General features: G+C 45.0%; 1 protein-coding gene across 5 annotated transcripts in view; it reads left to right on the plus strand.

Annotated features, from left to right (window-relative positions):
- The window catches only part of LOC139570635 (A-type potassium channel modulatory protein KCNIP2-like), a 221,134-nt gene that overhangs the window by 163,021 nt on the left and 39,636 nt on the right, over window positions 1-18,477 (plus strand). The window contains exons 1-2 of one of the 5 annotated variants that reach the window (XM_071392675.1): window positions 12,569-13,266; window positions 14,708-14,782. The exons of 3 other annotated variants lie outside the window; for them this stretch is intronic. In XM_071392675.1, coding sequence (XP_071248776.1) covers window positions 13,161-13,266; window positions 14,708-14,782 — 181 coding nt within the window. In that variant the 5' untranslated portion in view covers window positions 12,569-13,160. Of the gene's footprint in view, window positions 1-12,568; window positions 13,267-14,707; window positions 14,783-18,477 lie in introns of those variants that run through there. One more of the 5 variants, XM_071392678.1, reaches the window with a different exon arrangement.

Consider the following 18,477-nt stretch of genomic DNA (forward strand, 5'->3'; position numbering starts at 1 on the left):
AGAGAGAGAGAGAGAGAGAGAGAGAGAGAGAGAGAGAGAGAGAGAGAGAGAGAGAGAGAGAGAGAGAGAGAGAGAGAGAGAGAGAGAGAGGGTTTTGGCACGAGCACATATGCCATCATCAGGGAGTGAGCTGCGCATCATTGAGTGAGTGGTTTCTCCTTTAAAAGTTGCGAGCTTGCCCCACTGGACTTAGAGGTACCCAGCGTCACGGCTTCATTGCTCCAGACCACCACAAGGGGGAGTTAGAGCACTCATTATGCATTTGGGTCCCAAGATTTTTATAAGACCAATCATATCGAGTGGTTCCAATGACGAATTTTGACGTTTGGCGTTCTTCAACAAAGATGGCTGACAAAACAGATGTAAGTTGTCATAACGAGTCAAGCAAAACATTTACAATTGAGAGGAATATCGTAGTTAACGACAAACGTTTTTGCAAAAATGTAACTTATGAAAATCTCTATTTAGCAAGTTATCTGACTAGCTAACATTAACCAGCTAGCTAGTGTTAGAAGAATTAATTTGTAATTCGTGTTGTTTAATGTTTTAGGGACTCAGGCTGTCGTCTCTTGTGAAACAGTGGATGTAAAGAATCTAGCTAGCTAAAGCATTTACTGCAAATTTAATGTACAATTGTGTAAGCTTGCCTTGCAATGCAGCTGAAGTAACATAGCTAGCTAACTATTTATTTGCTTATTGTGTAATGGAGGATAAAATAACTGTATGCCTATGGATGTGTAACTAGCTACAGTATGTAGTCGATCTGTGTATGGACCCTAAAACGTTAGGTTCTGAACTAATATCCATACCAATCTACGAACCTCAGCTATCATAGTTGTATCAACTTCAAGTCTGAATGGCATTAATGAAGCATATGGATAGAGTAGAATATAATAACTTTATTGTGCCAAGGATGCAAGTCCTATATACACATGTACTGTAGATATTACCACGCATGAGATTCCCACATTGTAGCCTGTACATTAAATTTATTCACTGATCATGTACTCTCCCTTGGCAAATAAAGGTGTGGTTCAGGTATGAATCTCTGAGACATTATTTTTCAGTCATATCAAACTCCATTATTTGAATGATGCTGTGTCTGCATGTATGTATTACAATTATACACTTCAACAGTGTTTACCACTCCTGCTCCTGGGACATCAATGATTTCATATTGTAACTATGCAATAGACTAGAAACATGATTGTTTTGTAATTCATATATACAGAAAAATAAACTATGCATATCTTACTCCCTTCATCTGCATTAATCTGAGGACACAGGACAGTATTTCAATGAGATACTTAATTTCAACCAGTGGAGAACGTGAAACGTGTTATTGAAAGAAGTTCATTATCCAGGTGTTATAAATACATAAATGCATTATAATTATGATTGTAATATTATAAATACAAGTTCAATCTGTACTTCAATGCACATATGGTGACAAACAAGAAAGACGAGGTGGGGAGAGAGGTGTAGAAGACAGAAAGGGAAAGAGGTAAGAACAGCGGCAGACAACATATGATTCATGAATTACAGTGCTACCCTAATATTCTCTTAGTTCATCAAAATTGCAGTGTCTACTAACCAGCCTTGGGCCCCCAGTTGGCCCAAAGGTTATCTAAAGAACGGGTGAGGTGGCGATGACTTCAGGTGAGATGGCGATGACCTAGGACTAGGCTATTGATGGTTTCAAGGCATAGGTCGTTTTCTCTGACCTCAGATTCTCAGTTTGTCAGTGTCAAAGTAGCTTGTCATTTCCATTTGTGCTTTCATGACAACTGGGAACTCTGAAAAAAACAAGGTTGAATCATGATGTCAGTGATCTTCAGGTCGGAAAGTCGGAGATCTAGAAGAGGCCAACTTGGAATTCCGAGTTGGATGACTGTTCAAAATGAATTTCCCAGTTAGAGCTCGTTTCTTCCCCAATTTCCCAGTTGTCTTGAACGCACTGAAGTTGGAAATCAGAGATTTCTCTGCCCAGAGTTCCCAGTTGTTTTGAACGTGGCATTAAAAAAGATTATGCCAAAGTCTCCAGTCATGTAAAATTATGTAGAATTGCATGAAATGCGTTTATAAAAGGCCAACGACCCTAGACCACTTCTGTAAGTGGCTCCACAATGCAAATTGAACAGCTTCTATCTCAAGGCCATCTGACTGTTAAACAGCCATCACTAACACAGAGAGGTTGTTGCATACTCATCTCATATGTATATATACTTGTCACGACTTCCGCCGATTGTTCGGCGGTCGACGTCACCGGTCTTCTAGCCATCGCCGCTCCACCTTTCATTTTCCATTTGTTTTGTCTTGTTTTGCTGCACACCTGGTTTACGTCTCCTCATAATTACTATGTGTATTTAGCCCTCTGTTCCCTCCATGTCTGTGTGGGGTATTGTTTATTGTCAAGGTTGGCACGCTTCCGGCTGGTTAGCGCTTCCGGCTGGTTAGGTCCGTGGGGCGACGCACAATTGGCCTAGCGTCGTCCGGGTTAGTGAGGGTTTGGCCGGTAGGGATATCCTTGTCTCATCGCGCACCAGCGACTCCTGTGGCGGGCCGGGCGCAGTGCGGCCAGCTGCACGGTGTTTCCTCCGACACATTGGTGCGGCTGGCTTCCGGGTTGGAGGCGCGCTGTGTTAAGAAGCAGTGCGGCTTGGTTGGGTTGTGTTTCGGAGGACACTTGGCTTTCGACCTTCGTCTCTCCCGAGCCCGTACGGGAGTTGTAGCGATGAGACAAGATAGTAATTACTAACAATTGGATACCACGAAATTGGGGAGAAAAGGGGGTACATTTTTTTAAATATATTCAAAAAATATACAACTTTCAAAAGGCACTCGCACATCTGAGCAATCTTATTTGCAGGTGCATGGCAACAATTGAACAAGATGAAGGAAAAAGGAAACCGGGTGCAACTTTCAAAAAATCCCAAAAGCTCTGACGAAGGCCGTGTGGCCGATACGTAAGCTTATTAAATATCGGTGATACTATCGAGCAGTGTGCGGTTTCCTTTTTCCTTCATCAAAATATACGACTAAAAGTATATGGAGTGGAGTGAGTATTGAATGGAGCTCATTAGTTTTAGTTATCCCAGCTCAGTGTGTGACTACAGCAGTCATCCATACGCCTCGGAAATAACAGGAACAGCCAGACCTGCCTGTCCCCTCTATCTCATTCCCTACCAAGGCTTCAGATAGATTTATAACAAGGCAAGCTGTTCTTCATTTATAATAGGCTGTGTTTGGTTTTGATGGGCTGTGTGTGTGTGTGTGTGTGTGTGTGTGTGTGTGTGTGTGTGTGTGTGTGTGTGTGTGTGTGTGTGTGTGTGTGTGTGTGTGTGTGTGTGTGTGCGTGTGCGTGTGCGCGTGTAAACATCTTTCTGATGGTCTTTATGTGTGTTTTTTTTGTGTCATTGTGTCTGTGTGTCCCCTCCTCCGCCTCCGACTCCACTCTGTACCCGGACCTCATCCTGACAGATGAGTGAGTGTATTTGATAACAGCATTATTGTATGGAGGGTTAGAGAGGTAGGCGCTAAGGCTAAGTGAAAGCTGTGTGTGTTGTTTAGCGCTAGTTAGATTAACTCTCTGAGGTGATGTCTATTACACTGTGTGTGTATGTTTGTGTGTGTGTGTGTTTGTGAGTGTGTGTGTGTGTGTGTGTGTGTGTTTATAGTATTGACTTTTTTTATACTACATCAATAGCTTTGGCTTTGGCCCTGTGTATAACTGTGTATTGATGACCAGGGATGTTTGGGGAGAAGACGAGATAGAGAGGAGATCAGAGGAGAGAGGGAAGAGGACCAGAGGAGGGAGCAGGGGAGAAGAGTAGAGGAGAGGAGAAGAGAGCGAATGGAGGAGGAGAGCTGATTATACAACTAGAGAACACATCTGAGAGGCCAATTTACCAGCTGACAGATAGAATGAGGTGAAGAATACTGCAGGAGAAAAGAGGTCCTGGAGGGTAATAAAGTAGGGATTGTTTTTCCTCTCCTCATTCTGTCGTTCTCTCCCTGACACTTGCAATGTCATCAGACCTTACCCAGCTAACAACAAACGTTCTCACAACTTTAGAGAACGTTCCCTTACGAGCCTCATTAGGTCATTACATAACGTTTTCATAGGAATGGTCCAATGATGTGCAAGGACTGTTTCCAAGAGACCATTCCCTTAATGTCGAACAGAACATAGACTATTTAATATTAATGTTCTGGACACGTTTCATGGAAACATTGCAAGAACATTCATGTGTCCAGTTTTCTGAGGGTTAGGAGAATATTCCATCAACGTCACACCAAACATACACAAAACACGATTGCCATGCATGTTCTCAGAATATAAGATATGAATATTCTAGACACATTTCATGGAGACGTCGCAAGAACATTCCTGTGTCCAATAATGGATAAAACATAGGACGTTCTGTCATGGTCCACCGGAGGTTTATGTTTAGTCCCCAGCTTGTTCCGGGGATGTCCCTAAAGAAGTTTTTAGGACGTCGCCTGATGTTCCCAAAGAAACGTTCACTGAAAAAAGTAATGTTTCTTTACACACCACCCTAGCTGTTGCCGAGCCCATCAAGCACTGATTGGTGAACCACTGATCCATTTACAGCTCTTTGTCTGTTGGCAAGGTTAGGGATACCCACACACACAAACAGTGCTTTTAACATACAATGTGTTCAACTTACATATTTGACACACGTTGACATACATGATTACATTGTGCATGTTCATTTACACAGTAATTATTATTAAATAATCCCTTGTTCCCTCTCTCTCCTCTCATCCCTGGCTTAGTAGATGAACATCAATACATCCAAGAGTCATCTCTAACAAACGTTCCTCCAGAGCTCCGTGTGTGTGTGTGTGTGTGTGTGTGTGTGTGTGTGTGTGTGTGTGTGTGTGTGTGTGTGTGTGTGTGTGTGTGTGTGTGTGTGTGTGTGTGTGTGTGTGTGTGTGTGTGTGTGTGTGTGTGTGTGTGTGTGTGTGTGAGCATGCATGTGTGCTCATGCATGTATGTGTGTGTGTGCCGACAGGAGGCTAGTATGTTTTTGAAAGTAGCCTGTGCTTAATACAGACATATACATTACTGTCAACATCGATTGGAGGAACAGGTTACATCATGGTGTTTGTTTTGTTGTCAAACTCCCACAGATATCAGCAGTTATGTCGGATTGTGTTCCCTGTCATATTGTATGCCCACCTGTAGTGTGTCAACCAAGGACAGGCTAAGTTGGCATATCATGCCGTGGTGTTCCCTGGTGTTGTGTACTGCTGAGAAAGCCATCATATTAATGAGATGTCTAGTGCAGAGACTCTAGTAAACAAACAACACAGACATGACTCACAAACATATAGAGGGGGAAGTAGAAAGGCATTGAAATGAGAGAGAGACACACACTTTTTAGACTTTTTTGTCTTTCTTTAATGATATATCCTCATTTCATTTACTTAAAACCTCACCCCCCCCCTTTAAAAACAAATAGCCCCTGTGCTGCATACTCATCTTGCACTCTACCCCACGATATAAAACAACGCCACACATCACAATAACCGAAAACTCACCACTTCTACAACCGTATATCTTCCCCAGCTGTACATCTCCACACTCCACACATCATTCTATAGAACTCAAATTCCACCCGATGGGCGCAGAGACCATCACATTAAATAATAGCAAAGGGTCTGTTATCCCTCCACCTTTGACCCTGTTCCTCCTTGTTAGCTAAAAAGCCAACTTTGCCTGAGCAAACAGAAAATTCAACAACACACATTTGGCCTTTTCCTTCTTCGAATACCTGTGCCTCATTATAAACATCCCAACAGTAAACTCCACCCCCAACCTCACACACAGACATTCCAACAGAGACAGTAATGGCATTAACCTGGAGCACACAGAAAACACATGAAGCACAGTTTCACTCATGGCACAGAAATGACACCCCTGTCCGAGTCCCGGGTCGACCCGTGCTAACCAGCTGTTAGTGGCCAGGGCTCCATGTAGAACCCTCCACTGGAGGTCTGCTGACCTCTTTGATACTGGGAGTTTATAGAGCCCCCTCTATCTAAAACTCACCTTACTCTCCACCCCACATACCCCCTGACACTGATGTGCCTTCACTCCTGTTAAGCTCCTAATGTTCCTCACCTTAATGCAGAGGTTGTAGAGGGCTTTACCTCCAACCCCCTCAAATTCCCTGAGGCCCAGAGTGTTAAATTCTAACAAGTCCTCCAGACCCCCTTGCCAGTCCCGAGTCTCTGCCGTCACCTGCAGTGGCAGAAACATTAGCTGCGCAACATCTTGGCTGCTCAAATACCCCCTTACTGGCTCAGACAGTGCCTCCTGGACCTCCCCCAGGAATCTCTCCAGCAGCCTAAGAGATCTTAGTCCTGTTTGTTGTTCCAGGACTTCCGGGGTTTTCCACCCCTTCTCCCCCAGCAGCCGCAGGTCACCCAGCCTTAGTAAACCCGATGCCATCAGTCACCTCTGTAGGGTGGCCGACTGAACCGATCTCAAAAGGATGGCTGGGTTGTGGAAGATAGGCTCCCCCCACAGCCCAGGCTCCACACCCTCTTCTTGTTTGGGCCTTAGCAGCTGCCAGGCCCTCAGCACCACAAAGTAAAAGTCAGAGAGACCTGCTGTACTCAGCCTCTCCAGCTTCATGAGGAACAGCTGCCGGTCCAACCCTAATCCGCCAGCTCTCCTCAGCAGCGCACATGCTGGTTCCCTCCAGGCGACATAAGTATGGTACATCAGTCTCTGCGCCGCATTTAGTCAGAAAGCAGCCACCGTGCTCTCCAGTTCCACCAGGCATTGTCCTCCTTCGTGGATGGACATGTACAACACTGCCGCCCTCAGCCAGTGATGGCCCAACCAGAAAAAATCCACCAGCTTGCGTTGCAGGTCTACGAGCAGACCAGCGGGGGGGTTGAGGACAGACAGTTTATGCCACAGGGAGGATGCCACCAGGTTGTTGATTATCAGCGCCCTCCCTCTGTATGACACTTGGGACAGGAGCGACCTCCACCTGGCCAGTATTGACACCACTGCCTGTGACAGCCTCTCCCAGTTCTTCCTGACCCACCTCTCAGAGCCCAGGTACACCCCCAAAATGTTAAGCCCTTTACAACCCCACTGCAAACCCCCTGGAAGACACACCTAACAGAGCTTACCCCAGTTCACCTTAGCTGACGAAGCTCCCTCATACACCTTCAGACTAGTCTCTAGTGCCTGCATGTCCTGCCCATCCCTGACCATCACAGAGATGTCATCTGCGTATGCCGATGTGGCCGATGTGAAATGGCTAGCTAGTTAGCGGTGGTGCGCGCTAATAGTGTTTCAATCGGTGACGTCACTCGCTCTGAGACCTAGAAGTAGGTGTTCCCCTTGCAGAGGGCCGCGGCTTTTGTGGCGCGATAGGTAACGATGCTTCGTGAGTGACTGTGGTTGATGTGTGCAGAGGGTCCCTGGTTCGAGCCCAGGTTGGGGCGAGGAGAGGGACGAAGCTATACTGTTACACTGACACTGCCATGCCTGTCAACACACCCATGCCTGTCCAGCACACTCCCCGCAGTCTCCAGCGTAGCAGGCCTAAAAAAGGCTCAATGACTAGTGTATTTAACTGCGCCGATAGAGGGCATCCTTGTCTAATGCCCCGCCTCACACAGACTGGCCTACTGAGCCCCCCTCCCTCCTTGATCATACATGATGCCCCAGCATACAACATCTTCACACTGGACAAAACCTTTCCCCAAACCCAAATGCAGACATCACATTAAACAGACACTCATGGTCCACTCTATCAAAAGCCTTCTCTTGGTCTAAAGAGACCAGTCCACAGATCAAATTAGCAACTCTTGACAAGTCCAACATGTCCCTGATTAAGAACCGGTTTCCCGTGATTGAGCGTCCCAGTACACAATATGTCTGATCCTTGTGTACTGTACTATAAAGTCCATATGGGACTTCAGTCTGTTAGCAAGGACCTTGGCAAATATTTTGTAGTCCGCACAGAGCAATGCCACAGGCCTCCAGTCCTTAAGTTCACACGAGTCCACTTTCTTGGGCAGGAGTCAGAGCCGCCTGACGACAGCTCATCTGCAACTCTCCTACCCCGACGCGCTCACTCAACACACAAAAGAAGTCCAGTCCAATTATTCCCCAGAATAAAACTCCACTGGGAGTCCATCGACCACCGGTGCATGGCGGGGGACATCTGGGTTACGGCCTCTGCCAGTTCATGGGACAACAGGGAAATGTCAATTTCATCCATCTGTGCCAGGGATGAAATGGAGCACAAAACCTGAGCACACATAGGATCACACAGTTCTGTCCTATACAACTCAGTATAAAACTCCACAGTCCGCTCCTGCATCTCCCCCACCACAGCTGTAGACAATGTACAGTGGGGAGAACAAGTATTTGATACACTGCCGATTTTGCAGGTTTTCCTACTTACAAAGCATGTAGAGGTCTGTAATTTTTATCATAGGTACACTTCAACTATGAGAGACGGAATCTAAAACAAAAATCCAGAAAATCACATTGTATGATTTTTAAGTAATTAATTTGCATTTTATTGCATGACATAAGTATTTGATACATCAGAAAAGCAGAACTTAATATTTGGTAGAGAAACCTTTGTTTGCAATTACAGAGATCATACGTTTCCTGTAGTTCTTGACTAGGTTTGCACACACTGCAGCAGGGATTTTGGCCCACTCCTTCCTACAGATCATCTCCAGATCCTTCAGGTTTCGGGGCTGTCGCTGGGCAATACGGACTTTCAGCTCCCTCCAAAGATTTTCTATTGGGTTCAGGTCTGGAGACTGGCTAGGCCACTCCAGGACCTTGAGATGCTTCTTACGGAGCCACTCCTTAGTTGCCCTGGCTGTGTGTTTTGGGTCGTTGTCATGCTGGAAGACCCAGCCATGACCCATCTTCAATGCTCTTACTGAGGGAAGGAGGTTGTTGGCCAAGATCTCGCGATACATGACCCCATCCATCCTCTCCTCAATACAGTGCAGTCGTCCTGTCCCCTTTGCAGAAAAGCATCCCCAAAGAATGATGTTTCCACCTCCATGCTTCACGGTTGGGATGGTGTTCTTGGGGTTGTACTCATCCTTCTTCTTCCTCCAAACACGGCGAGTGGAGTTTAGACCAAAAAGCTCTATTTTTGTCTCATCAGACCACATGACCTTCTCCCATTCCTCCTCTGGATCATCCAGATGGTCATTGGCAAACTTCAGACGGGCCTGGACATGCGCTGGCTTGAGCAGGGGGACCTTGCGTGCGCTGCAGGATTTTAATCCATGACGGCGTAGTGTGTTACTAATGGTTTTCTTTGAGACTGTGGTCCCAGCTCTCTTCAGGTCATTGACCAGGTCCTGCCGTGTAGTTCTGGGCTGATCCCTCACCTTCTTCATGATCATTGATGCCCCACGAGGTGAGATCTTGCATGGAGCCCCAGACCGAGGGTGATTGACCGTCATCTTGAACTTCTTCCATTTTCTAATAATTGCGCCAACAGTTGTTGCCTTCTCACCAAGCTGCTTGCCTATTGTCCTGTAGCCCATCCCAGCCTTGTGCAGGTCTACAATTCTATCCCTGATGTCCTTACACAGCTCTCTGGTCATGGCCATTGTGGAGAGGTTGGAGTCTGTTTGATTGAGTGTGTGGACATGTGTCTTTTATACTGGTAACGAGTTCAAACAGGTGCAGTTAATACAGGTAATGAGTGGAGAACAGGAGGGCTTCTTAAAGAAAAACTAACAGGTCTGTGAGAGCCGGAATTCTTACTGGTTGGTAGGTGATCAAATACTTACGTCATGCAATAAAATGCAAATGAATTACTTAAAAATCATACAATGTAATTTTCTGGATTTTTGTTTTAGATTCCGTCTCTCACAGTTGAAGTGTACCTATGATAAAAATTACAGACCTCTACATGCTTTGTAAGTAGGAAAACCTGCAAAATTCGCAGTGTATCAAATACTTGTTCTCCCCACTGTATACCCTTGGGTCCACCGATCGGTTTTCTAAACCAAAGAAGAAGGACCTGGGAGCATCCATCTCCTGAAACATGAAGAACCTAGCTCTTAAAAGTGCTCCCATTGCTTTAACCTGGAGAAAACTGCCCAGGTCCCTACATAATTCAGCTAAGTTAGCCTGGAGGCCTCTGAGGATGAGAGAGCTGTATACTGTTGACAGAAAAGACGAATTTGGACTACACCACCATCCATAGCATGACTGGACCCAGTCTCAGCTACACATCCATAGCATGATTAGACCCAGCCTCAGCTACACCACCATCTACAGCATGACTAGACCCAGCCTAATCTACACCACCATCTATAGCATGACTAGGCCCAGCCTCTGCTGCCTGCATCTCATGCCCCCCTGCACGATGACCTCAATTTCCCCCACTGGCGCTTGTACCCTCACCTTATCCACGGCCTGTGTGGGCATGCAAAGCTCTTAAGCCCCAAATCCCCACACTCAAAACACCGTAGACTATCTGTGCTGGCAAACCCGCGTAAAGCCCCTCCCCATGCCTCACTTTGAAATGCGCATTTAACCGCTCATTGTTTTTCAGAAACATGAACAGTTGCCTCCGTAACGAAACAACATGTTTAACGGCATCAGCCTGAACACCTGCCGACAGTACACGAAAATCGCTAGCAAACTTACGAAAACAACTCAGCTCTTTCCTGATTTGATCGTCCGTAATATACGAAGGCAGATTCGCAAATACAACCCTTGTCGAAAGAGGAGAAATCGGCACCAAGACATCCCTTACAAATATTCCACTTGCAATCAGCCTGCCCACTAAATGTACTCTTTTCATGAACACAACCACAGCTTTGTTCATTCTGGATGCAGAATGCATAAGTTCAGCTCCTACCTGTTCACTGACCACGAGCAGAACCTCCTCCACCTTAACTCCATTCTCAGGAACTCACCTGAATCCATGCCCTAAAGACAGCGTCTCCTCCGCACTAGGCTGCGAAGCCATCGCGCACAACACGCCATTCAAACCCCAGGAAACCAAAACTCTGTCCCTTTCATCTCTAACTTTGAACAAAAACAGTGGGTACCACTAAACTAACAGTGCGTTAGTTTAGTACACGGTATGGCACACCATACAAAAACATTTTTGGGAAAAGAAGTCCAAATAAAGAAGCAAGAAAGTAAGTAAGAACAGAGCCCTCCTCACTGCTTCTCAACTACAAACACTCCCAGCATGCACTGAGAGAGAGAGCGAGAGAGAGAGTGTCCGTGTACAATTTAAAACACCAAATAATGCATGCAGAGCAGAATTAGGCCGATATCCGCTAATTATAAAAATCCAGTAAAGAGACGTTAAATTCTACAACCACCTAAAAGGAAGCAATTCCCAAACCTTCCATAAAAGCCATCACCTTCAGAGAAATTAACCTGAAGAAGATTGAGAAACATCTCAATCAATGGAAAGCTCAATTTCGAGTCTCATAGCAAAGGGTCTGAATACGTATTTATTTCGGGTAATTTATTTATTTTTTTAAATGTAAAGCTTGTTTTTGCTTTGTTTTATATATATATATATACTTTTAATTTTATTATTTGCATTTTATTTTAGTTGACCAGCCATGGATGCTTTCTGTATTCACAAAGCATGGGCGAAGAGCTCTTTGCCCTAACACTACACAGCTGATTTAAATAACTGACTCATCATCTGCTTTGATTATTTGAATCAGCAGTGTAGTGCTAGGGCAAAAACCAAAATGTGCACCCATGTTGGGCCCCAGGACCGAGTTTGGGAAACCCTGGTCTAGGAGAGAATACAGAAATGAATAAGCTAGAGTTACACTCACAAGTGGGAAGGAGTGACCCTCTCATCTCTCTCTTTCTCTCTTATTTTCTTTCTTTAACCTTTTTCTGCTCTCATGCACTCTCTATTTGTTTCACTCCATTCCTCTTTCCCCCTGTCATGTAGTGAAATACTACTCTGGTACTCTGGATCTGTCTCTACCTTCTTGTGATTGGGTCCATCTTTGTGATTCATTGTTTTGATTAAACATCAGACTAAGCCATTCAATTTTACCAGTGCTCCTCCATCTAACTGTTGCCTCCACCCACTCTTTGCTAAGATGCATCTGTTGCTGTTTCTCCTAAAGCTAATACCGAAGGGAATTTGTGTTGGTGTTTACGTAACCTAGATAATGAAATACTGCATTCATTATTTCGGTAGAGGTTTACTGCATACTGCAAGAGAGTGTATTGAGACTGCCAAAACGTCTAATTAGACATTTATTTTAAAAGTTAAACAGTTATTTCTGTCGTGGTGAAATAGTTGTTTCTTTAAAAGCGAGATTAAATGTTGTTTCTGTAGTCATGCATGTTGTCGAGTTTGGTTCTTCCAAACATTTTCGGCCAGTTACCTTGGAAACCACATTTGGCAAATCAATGAAAGTAATATTACTGGGCATGCCTCCCTCTCCTCCCTCTCTCTCTCTCTCTCTTACTCTCCTGCCTCCCCTTCACTCTCTCTCCCTCCCGCTGTCTCCCTCATCTACCTCACTCAGTCATCTCTCCTTCACACACACACACACACACACACAGCCAAAGGACTAGCAGACAGCACTCTTCCCCAGATTATTTTACTCATACAAGGGGGTGGAGGACAGGAAAGAGCAGAAAGGAAAAGAAGGGAAGCGAGTAGAGGAGAAGAGTTCCACTCTTTCCCTGTGATGTTGGAGGAGGAAGGGGGAATTTTTACCTGATGGTAGTGCAGGACTGATACATTATTGGGGCTGATTGGACACCTATTTCTAGCTCCAGAGGGGGGGGGGCAGAGGGGCCATCTGATCCCAGGATGGGGAGAGCGGGGAGCGAGCACTGAGGAGAGGACGGGTTCTGGAGGAGGGATCAGAGAAATCCAACCAGCTCTCTCAACTGTTGCTGCAGGAGATTATGGGATAGCGGGACTTTTTTGTGGATACTTGGTGACCACTTGGGTGTACCCACCTTGAATCTGGTTGGCCCAGCTTAGTTCTGTTGGTAAAGGCAGATGTACTGCTCTGTTTGGGGAGAAAGGCAAAGGATATAGGTGTAATCCGGCATAAGGGACTGGGTTTGGCTGGGCCTGGGCCTGGTTTGATGAGATCGTGTCCCCAGGATGTTGAGTCTGGATGGGCTGGAGATGATAGCTGTCCTGGTGGTGATGGGACTGTTCGTCAAAGTCCTGGAGCAGTTTGGACTCTTCGAAGTTGTAGGAGAGGAAGGTAATGGACGGGGTGTGTGTGGGGGGAGGGGTGAGTGTGTTATTATTATTGTCTGAAATAATTGTATTTAATCAAATTCTATACAATTTGTTTTTATTTTTATTTAAATTTACTTACACTTTATTATCAGTATAAAATGTTGCAAAGTCTAGATATTAACCTTGAGTGGCTACTACAGAGAACTTGGCATCTTGGGCTATTTGGCTACCATTTTGGCTTTAGCTTTGGCTTAAGCCCACATGTTGGTTTGACCCCCCACAAAAAGAATCAGAACAAGTTCAGCTAGAATCAACGTCATTTCTGCAGGTCAGGTTTGTCATGAAGATGAATGGCACACTAATATTTTCTCCTCTAATGACCCTATCAAAATAACAGCTATTTTCAGTTTGTTGCTAAATTGCTGCATAAAATATGCTGTAAAATATAATAGAAACAAAGAAAGTACAGTCTGAAGATAGGCAGAAACTGCTTCTCCAATAGAAATCCCTGATCACACTTGTAAGCGACATTGGCTAGCTAAGCTCATGAGCAGAAACACGTCATCGGTATAACGGTCATCTTGTGCCAAACTGCGTATGTGCAGGCCATCAAATCAAAAGCACTCCTTCACTTTTCTAACTGTTTATAGGCCAATTTCTATTTTGCCCTGTTTATCAAGTGTTGGGAAAACTTGTCAATAATCAACTGATTGGCTTTCTTGATATCTATAGTATTATCTCTGCTATGCAATCTGGTTTCCGCTAAGGTTATGGATGTGTCACTGCAACCTTCAAGGTCCTCAATGATGTCACCATTGCCCTTGATTCTAAGCAATGTTGTGCTGCTGTTTTTATTGACTTGGCCAAAGCTTTTGATACGGTAGACCATTCCATTCTTGTGGGCCGGCTAAGAAATATTGGTGTCTCTGAGGGGTCTTTGTTCTGGTTTGCTAACTACCTCTCTCAAAGAGTGCAGTGTATAATGTCAGAACCTCTGCTGTCTCCGCCACTGCCTGTCACCAAGGGTGTACTGCAAGGCTCGATCCTAGGCCCCAAACTCTTCTCAATTTACATCAACAACATAGCTCAGGCAGTAGGAAGCTCTCTCATCTATTTATATGCAGATGATACAGTCTTATACTCAGTTGGCCCTTCCCCGGATTTTGTGTTAAACGCTCTACAACAAAAATGTCTTAGTGTCCAACAAGCTTTCTCTGCCCTTAACCTTGTCCTGAACAGCTCCAAAACAAAGGTAATGTGGTTTGGTAAGAAGAATGCCCCTCTGCCCACAGGTGTGATTACAACCTCTGAGGGTTTAGAGCTTGAAGTAGTCACCTCATGCTAGTACTTGGGAGTATGGCTAGATGGTACACTGTCCTTCTCTCAGCACATATCAAAGCTGCAGGCTAAAGTTAAATCTAGACTTGGTTTACTCTATCGTAATCGCTCCTCTTTCACCCCAGCTGCCAAACTAACCCTGATTCAGATGACCATCCTACCCATGCTAGATTACGGAGACGTAATTTATAGATCGACAGGTAAGGGTGCTCCCGAGCGGGCTAGATGTTCATTACCATTCAGTCATCAGATTTGCCACCAATGCTCCTTGTAGGACACATCACTGCACTCTATACTCTTCTGTAAACTGGTCATCTGTATACTCATCGCAAGACGCACTAGTTGATGCTTATTTATAAAACCCTCTTAGGCCTCACTCCCCCCAATCTGAGATATCTACTGCAGCCCTCATCCTCCACATACAGCACCTGTCCTGCCAGTCACATTCTGTTAAAGGTCCCCAAAGCACACACATCCCTGGGCCCCAAAGCACACACATCCCTAGCGACTGGAACGAGCTGCAACAAACACTCAAACTGGACAGTTTTATCTCAATTTCTTCATTCACAGACTCAATCATGGACACTCTTACTGACAGTTGTGGCTGCATTCGGTGATGCATTGTTGTCTCTACCTTCTTGCCCTTTGTGCTGTTGTCTGTGCCCAATAATGTTTGTACCATGTTTTGTGCTGCTACCATGTTGTTCTGGTGCCATGTTGTGTTGCTACCACGTTGTTGTCATATTGTGTTGCTACCATGTTGTGTTGATTTGGGCCTGTTCCTGGGAGAGCAGTATATCCTTCTCGTCTGACTCGTTAAAGGAAAAAGCTTCTTCCAGTTCATGGTGCGTAATCGCTGTTCTGATGTCCAGAAGTTATTTTCAGTCGTAAGAGACGGTAGCAGCAACATTATGTACAAATACGTTTCAAAATAAGTTACAAACAATGCAAAAAACTAACAAAATAGCACAATTGATCAGGAGTATGTAAAACGTCAGCCATCATCTTCATGATGTGTGTTATGTCCTATATTTTTATTTAAATGTTATTTTTATTTTTAATCACAGCCCCCGTCCCCGCAGGAGGACGTGGCCTTTTGGTAGGCCGTCATTGTAAATGAGAATTTGTTCTTAACTGACTTGCCTAGTTAAATAAAGGTTAGATAAAAATAATAATAATAATATAAAGTCATTTTTTTGATCAATTTCATGAGGTTGGAGTAATCACATGTTCAACTACTTAAGACAGTGGCTGAATTATAGGTTGTGTCTTTAGATGTCAAGCAAAATAAAAACTAAGGAAGAATTTTTCACTTCTCTCATTGACTTCTCAAACCTTAAACAGGCTTGGTCTGTTTGGCAAGCTTCCCCGGAAGCCTTGCGATGTTAAGCTTCTGTGCCTATTCACCTTTTGTTTCCCTGCCCACTTGAGCCAGTTCCTTATGTAACACAATTGTTAAAGCAAGCAAAACCATTGTTAAGTAAATTATTAAATAAAGTGCACAGAATTTGAAAGATACAGTATGTTAATTTGGTTGCACCGTGAGAGTTAAGATACTCTTCAAAGAGGTAGGGTTTCAGACATTTTCGAATGGTGGGCAGGGACTCCGCTGTCCTGACCTTAGGTGGAAGCTTGTTAAACCATTGGGGTGCCAGGACAGAGAAGAGCTTGGACTGGGCTGAGCGGGAGCTGCCGTTCCCGTAGGATTGGAAGGGCCAAGAGACCAGAGGTGGTGCAACGGAGTGCTCGGGTTGGGATGTAGGGTTTGAGCATAGCCTGAAGGTAAGGAGGTGCAGTTCCCCTTGCTGCTCTGTAGGCAAGCACCAGGGCCTTGAAGATTATGCAAGCTTCAACTGGAAGCCAGTGGAGTGTGCAGAGGAGCGGGGAGACATGAGAGAACTTAGGAAAGTTGAATACCAGGTGAGCTACGGCATTCTGGATGTTGCAGGGGTTTGATGGCACAAGCGGGGAGCCCAGCCAATGGAGAGTTGGAGTAGTCTAGACAGGAGAGGAAAAGTGCCTGGATTAGGAACTGTGCCACTTCCTGTGTGAGGAAAGGTTGTACTCTACGGATGTTGTTGAGCGTAAACCTGCAGGAGCGAGTCACTGCTTTTATGTTTGCAGAGAACAACGGGGTGTTGTTCAGGGTCACGCCAAGGTTATTGGAGGCTGTGGAGGCTGATGGGAGGAGCTATAGAAGGACGGGCTTATTGTAATGGCTGAAATGGAATAATGGAATGTTATCAAATATATCAAAACTACGTTTGACTCCGTTCCATCTATTGCATTCCAGCCATTACAATAAGCCTGTCCTCCTATAGCTTCTCCCACCAACTTCCTCTAATTTGCACTCTAGGAGGGGGAAACCATGGAGTTGTCAACCATGATGGAGAGGTCTTGGAGCGGGCAGGACTTTCCTGGGAAGAAGATGTTTTGTCAAGGTTGCTCTTGGCCGACATCCAAGCTCAGATGTCTGCCAGACACGCAGAGATGCGTGTCGCCACATGGGTGTCAGAAGGGGGGAAGGAGAAGAGTATTTGAGTGTCATCTACATAGCAACGATAGGAGAATCAATGTGAGGATATGACAGAGCCAAGTGACTTGGTGTAAAGAGAAAAGAGGAGAGGGCCTAGAACCGTGCCCTGGATGCGTGCTCAGTCCCCTCCTGTACTCCCTGTTCACTCATGACTGCACGGCCAGTCACAACTCCCACACCATCATTAAGTTTGCCGATGACAGAACTGTGGTAGGTCTGATCACCAACAACGACGAGACAGCATTTAGGGAGGAGGTCGGAGACCTGGCTATGTGGTGACAGGACAACAACCTCTCCCCCAACGTGATCAAGACTAAGGAGATGATTGTGGAGGACCGACCACTCAACCTGTGGAGCAGGTTGAGAGCTTCAAGTTCTTCTTCTACAGCTCCACCATCAAGAGCATCCTGACTGGTTGCATCACTGCCTGGTATGGCAACTGCTCGGCCTCCGACCGCAAGGCACTACAGAGGGGCCAAGCTTGCTGCCATCCAGGACCTCTATACCAGGCGATGTCAGAGGAAGGCCCTAAAAATTGTCAAAGACTCCAGCCACCCTAATCATAGACTGTTCTCTCTGCTACCGCAGGGCAAGCAGTACCGGAGCGCCAAGTCTAGGTCCAAGAGGCTTCTTTTTTTTTGTGGTATTTTTCTTATAGCTGCATTGTTGGTTAAGGGCTTGTAAGTAAGCATTTCACTGTTGTATACACCTCTTGTATTCGGCGCATGTGACAAATAACATTTTATTTTATTTGGGTGGATACCAGTAGTGAGAGCACGTGGTGCAGACACAGATCCTCTCCATGCCACCTAGTAGCATGGTAGGTAGTGTTAGGTATCAACAGCCAATCCAGTAGGGACTGGAATCTATAGTGAGCTTCGGATTGGTAAATCACGCTCAGATATCGCCAAGGAATTGACTGACGTGACAGGACGTGTTGACATGTATTTGGTTCAACATGGGGATTTTTATTTGGCTTTTTAGAAGTTTGACATGGGAAATCGTAAATCTGGAGGTTGCATTGAGGATTTCACAAACCTGGGCATTGTCATCAGCAAAGACAACAAAGTATGAACGCTACCTGTTGCTATTGTTTTACCTAAGACCAAAGAACTACGACTTCATAGGTGTCTCTTTAGGGACCACATGTATGAACTTTCAAGTACTCTAGCCTAAAAACCCTAAGGTAGAAAAGGGAATCTGATTCAGAGTCAACTAGTTACATTAAAATGCTTCTTTATATCCCAAAAAGTCAGTTTAGTTGGAGCCATCGATTTTAAGTTAACCACTCGTTCAACATGCAGAGAAAGGAATCCAAAAATCTACAGCTAAACTTTGTTAAAACAAGTCGAAATACAT

The sequence above is a fragment of the Salvelinus alpinus genome, chromosome 3 (assembly GCF_045679555.1).
Source record: "Salvelinus alpinus chromosome 3, SLU_Salpinus.1, whole genome shotgun sequence".
Taxonomy (NCBI): domain Eukaryota; kingdom Metazoa; phylum Chordata; class Actinopteri; order Salmoniformes; family Salmonidae; genus Salvelinus; species Salvelinus alpinus.